The sequence below is a fragment of the Glycine soja genome, chromosome 15 (assembly GCF_004193775.1).
Source record: "Glycine soja cultivar W05 chromosome 15, ASM419377v2, whole genome shotgun sequence".
NCBI classification, from domain to species: Eukaryota; Viridiplantae; Streptophyta; class Magnoliopsida; order Fabales; family Fabaceae; genus Glycine; species Glycine soja.
Genome location: NC_041016.1, coordinates 9,123,929 through 9,134,550, shown reverse-complemented (window position 1 = coordinate 9,134,550; position 10,622 = coordinate 9,123,929). Strand labels below are relative to the sequence as shown.

The following is a 10,622-nucleotide window of genomic DNA, read 5'->3' as shown; positions in this document are numbered from 1 at the left end:
TTTTAAACCAAAACTTCTGCAGCTTCCTTTTCTACTGAAAACTTCACCAATTTTCTTGTATAGTGCTATAAATACATTGGTCAGCATCAAGAAAAAAAAAAGTTGCTGCTTCACTGTACTGCCTTTAAAATGAAGCTAGAAGAAAAATAGAATATCTTCTGTGGAAACCCAGATTATGCCATGGCATCATCTCCTGTTTTCTGGTTAACCGTGCATACAAACCATCTTTTAAGAGAAGTTCTCGATCCCTATGACTTCCCATCTGCATGGACAGAAGTTAATGAAAATTATGTTTCTGATTAGGGCAAACAAAGGATATGAAAATATAATAAGCATAGCTTTTCATTCAAACACATAAAATCCAAACAGTTTCAATAATGCTTGGGATGTTAAAGAAGCCTTATTCTACCCGTAAGTTCAGTGAGGGCAACTTGATGCGAGTTTTATCTACACATTATCGAACAAACAGATAAAATCCAAACAGTTTCAATAATGCTTGGGATGTTAAAGAAGCCTTATTCTACCCGTAAGTTCAGTGAGGGCAACTTGATGCGAGTTTTATCTACACATTATCGAACAAACAGATAAAAATAAAAGGATGATTCAATGCACGAGGTTCCCACCAAGTGGGTCTAGGAAGGGTAGTCTTATCCCTGTAAGAAGAAAGGTTGATTCCAGGATTTGAATCAGTGACCTCTAGGTCACAAGACTACAACCTTACCAATGCACCAAGGCTTAGCCTAAACCAAATGAAAATATGGCAACTATTACTGTCTTCATAGTCCTATCCTATGCTATTTCCGTCATGATCCAACAGAAGAGTTTGAGGAGTCAAATTCATTAACACAAAACATGTATAACCTTCAAAAACCAACTTTTCATGTGAGTTTTACACTGTTAAAAAAAGGCTGATGAAAATATTAAGGATAAGTTTCAAAAGGGAATATTGATGATATGAATATTTTAGGGCATTCAAAATGAATCAACAGTTTACCAACTTCAACAATTTGCCCACCATCCATCACCGCAATCCTGTCAGCTGCTTGTATGGTAGAAAGCCTGTAAGAGGTCATACACTTCAAAACTAATAGTTGGAATACCACTTAATCCAGTTAATTGATACTGAAAAGCAAAATTATCACCTGTGTGCAATGACGATGACACTTCTGGTTGCAGAATCACTTCTAACAGATCGAAGAACACCCTACATATTATGAAAACAGAAGCATCAATATCATTGCAATCTCTTTCACACTTTAATACTTAGCGTGTTTAATTGCCATCTGGCTTCTATTAGTTTCAGAGGCACCCCTTGACATTATGCTCACTTTCAGTATCTAGTGCACTAGTGGCTTCATCAAGGATCAATATTTTTGGGTCCCTAAGAAGGCCCTAGCAATAGCAATCTCTGCTTTTGTCCTTCACTTAACAGATCATCATCAACAAGTGTTTCATAACCATTGGGAAGTGCTGAGATAAAATTGTGGGGATTGGGTTGCTTTGCAGCCAATTCAATATCCTCCTTGCTTTACATCTTGCGTACATCCATATCTGATGTTTGAACTAATATCCATCCCGAAGAGTTTGGGTTCCTGTACAAACAAAAATTTGGTTAGAAAAGAGCTATATATATTTATTTAGTTTTGTCTATGTTGATGACTTAAGAACCTGGCCCACAAATCCAATTCACCGAATTGAATTCTGGAATAGGAATAAGTAATCTAAAAATCTATTTCTGAATACCTATTTCAAGATATGAAAACCGTATTCCAAAATATGTGTTCTGAAATAGAAATAGAGGGTAATATGAGAATTTTAAAACATTTGGGGTGCATGAAACAATTGGCTAGTTTATGTACCACTCATGCACTCTCACTATTGCATCTTGCTTCTCCAATTGTATTCCCAAAAGTTCATTTTGAAATGAAAATTGAAGGTGCACAATGCAATAGTCCCCCAAACGATGATATTGAATTATGAAGCCCAATAAGGTAGAGTGCAAAATTCATTGGGCTATTGCTTCCTAAACTCTTGTTGTTGTTTTCTGCACTTTTAATTGCATTCGAAAATGAGTTTTTTTATAATGCAATAGGAATAGGAAGTGTAGGAAGCAATAATGAAAGTGCAAGAAGTTTTACCCAATTCTACGAAAGTGGGCCTGGCTGGGAAAACTGGACAAGAAAGGCCCATTAGAGCCCACAAATGATCTAACGTAAGAACTAAGAACTAAGCAAGCAGCAGCAAGTGTTGTTGTTAAGGTTGTAGTAGAGAAATCCAGTGCGTGTGTGTTGTAGCAGCGAGAGAAGGAAGGAGGAAAGATGAACACAGACATCACTGCATCGACGAAGCCAGAGTACCCTGTCATTGATCGTAACCCTCCCTTCACCAAAGTCGTCGGCAACTTCAACACCCTCGACTATCTCCGATTCGTCACCATCACCGGCGTTTCTGTCACCGTCGGCTATCTCTCCGGTCAGTACCCTCACCTCTTTTCTTTCCACGTGTCATTCTAAATCTAATCGAATTGAATTGGGAAATTGAAATTGAAAATTGAATTTGTGTTTGTTAGGGATTAAGCCTGGAATTAGGGGTCCGTCGATGGTTACAGGGGGCTTGATCGGAGTGATGGGTGGGTTCATGTATGCTTACCAGAACTCCGCTGGTAGACTCATGGGTTTCTTCCCCAACGATGATGAGGTAGCTCGCTACAACAAAAAATAATCCTTTTTTTTCGTCTCTCGTTTCAAAAAAAAAGAAGAAGAAGAAGAAGAAAAACCCACTTTTGTAGCATTTTTTGAACTTCAATAATCACATTTCGCCTCTGCTATTTGTTAAGCTTTTATTTGTAACGACTTTACTTCATTCGCCTTATAGAGGAATGTTAAACCTTGCTTGTTTGGGATTCTACAATTTCTCTTATGTGGAGGCAAGACCAATGTAATGTCATATTTGAGACTCTGTGGGTCAATTTGGTATGGAAGTTTGTGGATTCCGGTGTAGGGCTACAATGTAGTTGTTGATTGAATTTTTCATTCTCTTTGAATGTAAGTGTCTAGGAATAAATTTTTTGTGCCTTTTATCAGCAATGGAATAAGAATTTTATTAGAATGCACTGGAAGTGTAAAATCTAGAATGGTTTCTGGTAAAATTGTTAACTTTTCTAATAATCACTTTAAAAGTAATATCTAGAATGATTTCTAATTGGTTGACAATATAAAAATTCATTACCAAGCCTCACAATGTTAAAGTCGTGGAATTAGTTTCTTGCTTGATCATATTTCGACTTTTTTGAATGTAGGTTACCAAGCCTCACAATCAGGTTTGATGACTGAAATGCAATTTTACTGAAAAATGTGTTTTTGTGATGCTCATTAAATGTGATTTTGATCCTAAAAGCAGCACATAAGACTAGAAGTGAAAAAAGGTAGCTTTTTGCATTGAGTTTAAAATTCATTATTAAGTTTTAGGCTTAATTGTGTTTTTGATCCATGTATTATGACACAGGTATTTTGGTCCTTCTAGTTTAAATTGCTTAAACCAGCTTCCCATGCTTTTAAATTAATGAAATTCAGTCCAAGTATTAATACTTTGTCCAATTATTAACATTTGAGCTCATGTGGATATATTTTGTGATGCGACAACAGACTCAAATGACATGGCATGCCACAAAATGGAATGTTGTTACGGCAACAAATGCTATTCACATCAGCTTACTATGTTAATAAATAGACAAAATATTAACAGTTAGACTGAACTTATGCTTTAATGGACCACCATGTCATTAGATGTTGTTGACTCATCACCAAATGCCATTAACACCATCTTAGAATTAGATGTTGAAAAACGGACAAAACATTGACAATATGACCAAATTTCATTGATCTGAAAAGTATGGAGACCTGATTTAGGCAATTGGAACTTTAGGGACCAAAATCACTCATTTGTTATTGTAGGACCAAAAGTACAATTAAGCCTAAGTTTATTACAGACTTACTCTTAAGACTAAAGTTTTCAAATAAAAATCACTTCATTTCATTTATTTTTAATCAAAACCAGGATCATCTGAAATCAAGTTTGTAAATACTCACCCAAACAAACACTTAAGGATATACCTACCAGTAGTTATGAATTTGTCACCACAATAAAAATGAACTTTAACCTTGTTGTCTATAATCATGAACATGACATATTTCTTTAATTATTCTATTTAAAAAAATAATGTGTACATATCAAAAGTTTCTTTTTAGAGAAGGTAAGGGTATAGATTCTCCTGTGTTGAGGATGATTTACAGATGAAAGAGTGTTCCACAGTGTCTATTCTGCTATTTGCATTCTGTTTCTCCATGCATACAATTCTATATCGTGTGGCCTATATGATTAATAAATATATTATGTGCTCTACATATCAAAAATTGAGTGCCTTTCTAAGGACTTGTGTTAGAAAGTTAATGAATTTTGATCTTAAAAGCACTTTGTTTCTTGCACTGTTCTAATCATAATATAAAATGGATACTATTCACTACCATGTATAGATATATTAACAATTTAATAATTAAACAGTTTAACTGCTTGGTGAGTAGAAAGGGAAAGGAAAGCATGCGGTACTGATTTTACTTGTCAGAGTGGCTCATTATGAAAACAAATAAATATAAATTCTTACATGTTCTGTGCCCTTAATATAATTAGGCAAATCATATAAAATTATAGCATCTCGGGTCATATAAAATTCTTACATGTTCTGTGCCCTGAATGGATGGAGGTTTATTGCAGAGTTTGAAATGCCCGTTATGGTCCGTTTTCTTTTACCTTTCTATTTATTTTCCTGTACTTCTTGCAGTAATGCAGTCTCTCTATCTGTTTTACTGAACCAAAGATAATAATATATAATCTCTGTTTTCTGTCTTCCTTCTACATCTAGATATTTGTCTCTACTATTAGCTCACCTAGATTGCTGAGTTGAATGAATTGAGCCTTTGTACTTCAGAATATCAATGTAGAGTTTGAACCTCAGCTTTAAGTTTTCCATTGTGAATTTTGGAATACTCAACTTGAATATAGTGTTTTACCAGAAGAATTTGTCATAATCGTAAAGATGAAGATGGTTTCTGTATGGTAGCACCAGAAGGGTTTTAGCTCAGGTATACCAACTGTGCTAACAAGTCCTTTTAAAGATAGTTTTGTCTCTGAATCAAATTCTTACCCCCAGCTTCTTTGTCTAACATTTTAGCCAAATGATAATTTATAATTATATACTGAAGTCTGCAATTGAGGATGAGGAGTAACATTTTGGAACATTCTTAACTTTCGTCACTGTGCTTTGCCTAAAGTTATTATAGGCTTACAAGAGAAAGTGTTCACAATTTCAATTTAACGACAACAGTACAATTGGCCTGTTCGAGGGAAGGAAAGGGAGGCACTTTCATAATCTTGCATGACTTCTCTTTGATGTGAATGCTTAATTTGATGAGTAACAATTAATCAGCAAAAATAAAAATGGAAAAACTTTTAAATTGGGAAAGGTTGATTAACTATCAGAATGAGTTTGTTTTCAATGTCCTCCCTTCATTAAGTGTCTGGCTTTTCAAAAATAAAAATAGAATATAAAAAATATAGCAAAAATAAAAGATAAAAAAATAGAAGAGCAAATCCATTTTATTGGTAAGAGGAAGATTGTGGAGCACTTTAGGATTGACTTGCTCTTACTCCAAAATTTTGGTTTTACTTCACTCTACAATCTTACCACTTCTCCCACGCTAGATTTGGTATTGCATATTTTGCTTAGTGTCATTATTTTCAAACGCAATTCTCAAACACATTTTTGGAGGAGCTACTTGTTATAATATCTTTTGATTTTTATTTTTTTCAAACAAAAATATAGAAAAGAATGGAGAGCAAGAGAGATATTTGTTGCACGTAACTTTTTTTTTTTAACATTTACAACATTTGTTTATCATGTGTAATGTTTTCAAACAATTAAGATATGTCAGAATAATATTTTTCAAATATTTTTTTTATTGACAAATGTTGGTGTATTAGTTTTGTTAATAGGATCCAAGCCCATATAGGTAAATACCCTTATTAGCCAGCATATAGGTTTGTATTGCAAAAGATCATACAGGTAGAAGAAGTCTTTGAGACAACTGAATTAGTGAAAGTGCCACACTGGCTTTGTTTTCTATTCCTTTTCTCCCTTTCTTTTTCTGTGGAAATCCCTATGTGCGTGTGCGTGTGACAAGTGAGAACTAAAACCATAAGTGTTGGTAACATCAGTTGTTGAGTTGGTTTTAGAAAGCAGTTCACACCTGATTTGCTTGACTGGACAAGATTAGTAATAGTGTGTTTGGATACCACACAAGAATCAATTTTATTATATAAAATAATGGTAACACCATGAAAAAGTAAAAGTAACTATTTATTATTTTACATTCACCATGAAAATTTAATTAATTATTTTTCACCATGAATCTAATCCAAACTATAAGTATGTGAAGTATGTGTCAGTTGATCGCAAGGATTGCAAAATGGTGAGGCTAGAATTTGCCAACAAAGGATGAATGGGCTTCAATTCGCAATTGTAAATCTCTTGGATGGTTTAAGGGGTTGTTTATATGTGAGTTAGAATTTGGAAATTAACAAAAAGAAAGAAGATAATTTTTTTTTATTTCTAATTTGATATTTTCAAAATGAAAAAAGTAAAATAATAATTTAATTTAATATCTTAATGATTTATTTATTTTTTAAAACATTACATGATTTTGAATTTAAAAGTAAAAAAAGTATCCTCTTCTTTTTTCCTTTCATAATATTACTCGTAAACATACCCGTCATGCTTTCCTGGTAAACAAGAGTGTAGTTGAAAGGATTGATTGGAGGTGTGGACAAAATTAAAAGTAGCCGATTCCTTCACATCCGAATGCCCAGACGAGTAAAGAAATAGAAAGAATGTGGAAAAACAAAAAGTAAACATAATTTTTCATGGGTTGAAAGAAGAAATTGGATTTAAACTATCCTATTTCTATTGAAGCCTTTTGGGAAATGGGAAATTCCAGATAAATCTGTACACTGGCACTCTAACAGTTACGTAAAAAAAAATTAAACACATTCAGTGTGTGTGTGTTTGAAAATCCATTAAGTCTATGTTGAAAAGAATTTTAGCATTTTAATACACAAATGATAAAGAAATTAAGGGGGCATTTTTATTTCAAGGTATCATAATGAATTTCGAGAAAATGAGCTTGAAAATATCACATTTTTATAATCGGCACAAGTTTAAAAAAAATATTTGCAATAATTATTGACTTCCAAGAATATAAAATCTTCTTATTGAAAAAAATATCTTACTTCTTACTTTGATAGTAAAATTTGAGTATACTATATTTTCATTAGAACAAAAGTTATTTCCTAGAACAATTATCTCTCTCCACTTCATTATTTCATATTTTTATTTTATTTTTTCAATTTTTAATTAAATATTTTCTAAAATTATCAAATGTCAACCAAACATATATGCGAATATTATTTCGAAAAATATATAATATTCTTAGAAGTATAATTCTCAAGTATATAATAGTATATTTTAAAACAAACACCCCCAAAAATATATTGAAGTTACATTAAACATAACTGATTTCCAAATATTTCCTTTAACCCTAAATAAGTGTTTCTATATATCAATCATAAAAATCGTGGATAATTTTGTCTTATTAAATGATCAGACTCTCTAGAAAATATAAAAAATGTCAAATGTGGAGTAGGATTGGCCGGCAACATGTGAGTATTTTTATCAACATGTGACATTTTTTATTTTATAAAAATATTTTTTTTATTGATTTATGTTTTAGTTACTTTGTTCATGTAACAATCCTGAGGTGGAGTGCTGGAAAAGAAACTAATCATGCTTTTGGTCGTACATATGTTACATAAGCCGCACCACTTTAAACATCTCAATCTTAGCTTTATAGAATGAGCGAGTGAAATTTTGAAGATAACTTTACGCACTTTGTTCCCTGTAACTGTAAGGAGTGGGGATTAGTATAATAACAATTATTGTTAGGTTAATAAAAACATGCAGCGTTCTCACTCTTCTACCATCGTTGTTGCTTTTCCAGATAAAAGAATTGCAACTTGCAAGCAGGCTACGTGTTGCCTACGAATTTTCTTGAGAGGCAATTAACTTATATATGTAAAGCCCTTACAGTGATTAGTAATATAACACTTTTCATAAACTCTGTATAAATCTGTCATTAAACAATTCAATTGTATACGGCGAAAAGGAATCTGCACAAAATATTATTGATTAAAATTGCGTGTTAGCCCAAATAACATATTCGAAGAACATTCAAACTAAGCTGTACTTAATTACATTCATAATCATCTATTAAATTTCCAAAATAACATGCATATAATAAGTAGCGTTATTAATTAGCATTACACTTTAAACTTGTGAATTTATTGGTGGAGAATAATTACAGTACAAGGAGGGAGGTAATATAGATAGATAGAGGGGTATACTTACTTCAAAGATTAACTTGTTTTAAAGTTATTTTTTATTTTTATTATTCATTTTCTTGAGATTTAATAGTTAAGATTATTTATTTATTATAATTATTAAATCTTGAAAAAATAAATAATAAAAATGAAAAAAAATATTTTTGGAATAATTGAATCTCTCCGTTTATATATATATATATATAATTTAAACTATAAATCAATAAGATTTTAGTGTATAATTGTAAATGAATACAAAGAATTGAGACTTTTTATCATAAGCTAAAACCCATTCAAACAAGAGTCTAATAACACAATTTCATTAAAAAAAATGTTTTATTAAAAGAAGGAAGTAAATATAATTGTTAGGATCCAACTGTAATGTATGAAACTATAAGATTCTAGTATTGGTCTTGGACTCCCTAACTACAATAACTAACTTTCCTATTGTGATTCTCCTAAGATTCTTATGAATTGGATTAGAGTCTTTCATCATGCCTCTCAAATGCAACAGACTAGTGGTGTGGATGGTAATGCATTTTAGTGTTCACTCATGGCTGGTCAATAGGGCTAGTGCACAAGCACACTCAGTGGGAGTGGGTGCTGGTTTTGTGGAGCATGGTGGAGGGTTAGGATCTAATTACAATGTATGGAATTTAACTATATTTAAAGTATGAGATTTTAGGGTGGTATTATAAGACTTTAGGCTCTCCAACTATAAACAGTTAACTTTTGCAATGCGTTTCTCCCAAAGATCTTATTAATAATATAAACTAGAAATATAGATTTGTTCCAAAATTGTTGGGTGACAAGTTAGCGTTTGGATTTCCTACAAATGTAAAACAACCGCAACATTGAATTATAAGTTTTAGGGGGGAACTAAATCATTAGATTGTGACTATTGGATCAACATTTATTTTCCTGACAAAGTATATTATTAAAGGCTAATGATATTTTTAGTCTCTATAAAAATGACTCACTATTAATTTTGGTCTTCATCACTTTTTGAAACCAAATACATTTGAATTACCCAAATTATGGTGCTTCAACTTTACGATTGATGTGCCTAATGCAAGTACACCACAACACAATACAGGTGGACACCTTGAGTGACGTGGTAGCCACATAGCATCCATATGTCACTCACATCACATGACATTTTGTGTAGCATACATGATATATGACGATGCGTGACATCTACATGGTGTTCATATTTTAGACCAGTTACTGAAAAATTAATGTAGAAACACATTCTAGATTTGTTTTCATATAACCAATGTAGATAATATTTTTCAAATCAATTCTGTCAATAGATCTAAAATGTCCATCTTAGTATTATAAAAAATGTCATCATCTCGCATAAATACTATATTGATTTCAAGATATCAATATGATTAATTATCAAAGTAAGAAACATTTTTTTGTACTATTGGGATTAGCTTTTTTTCCTTACAAATAAATTATGATTTTTTTTATCAAAAGCAACAACTAAAACAAAAGTTACAAAAAAATATATTTTAACATTGTTAATGACCAAAGTGTTGTTGTACTCAACTGCAAGATAAGTAGTAATGTGTTTGTATAGTTATAGTATTCATTTTTTTTTTCTTTTCTTCACAATTTGAAGAGAGATTCTGAAGTTTTCTTTTAATATTTTAATAAATTATAATTTTGATCTTTCTTTAATTTTTAATTTGTGAATATGATTTTTTTTTATTTTTCACAAATTTTAATTTTGTTGGATCCTCAATTTTACATATGCTTTATTTTTTTATTTTGAGTCAATTGAATCACCTAGGATATTCATCTAAGTTACTATTTTTTTAAAATAGGAAACAAAAATGAAAAAAAAAGAAAATAAAAATCGTCAGTCAATCAACCATTAAGGAGAGACTAAAATTGGAATTTACTATTTAGACTAAAAGTAAAAAAAAATGTTATGTCCATTGTTACAAACTGAAAAAAGTTTTCTATCTTTCAGTCGTTCCCATCCTCTCCTTCTCTTCTTTCTTCACTATTTCTACCATAACAGACAAAAAATAAGCAATGTGAGACAAATTTAAAACTTGGAGACAGAAACTGGCAGTTAACTCACGACAAATCTTTTTTTATAGGAATTATCATGATTGGAGTTT

The 10,622-nt window shown here is 31.6% G+C and overlaps 1 protein-coding gene across 1 annotated transcript; it reads left to right on the top strand.

Moving 5' to 3' along the window:
* Positions 1–2,235: 2,235 nt before the first annotated feature.
* LOC114386590 (NADH-ubiquinone oxidoreductase 20.9 kDa subunit-like) lies at positions 2,236–3,112 on the top strand. Its single transcript, XM_028346611.1, has 2 exons — positions 2,236–2,472; positions 2,570–3,112. Exons 1-2 carry the CDS (start codon positions 2,319–2,321, stop codon positions 2,719–2,721), a joined length of 306 nt encoding a protein of 101 aa, XP_028202412.1. The 5' UTR covers positions 2,236–2,318; the 3' UTR covers positions 2,722–3,112.
* Positions 3,113–10,622: the final 7,510 nt, after the last annotated feature.

Bases quoted from the DNA above. Each gene is read 5' to 3' on its own strand.
- LOC114386590 (XM_028346611.1), top strand. From the start codon at position 2,319: ATGAACACAGACATCACTGCATCGACGAAGCCAGAGTACCCTGTCATT. The intron at 2,473-2,569 runs GTCAGTACCCTC...TGTGTTTGTTAG, and splicing joins CACCGTCGGCTATCTCTCCG to GGATTAAGCCTGGAATTAGG.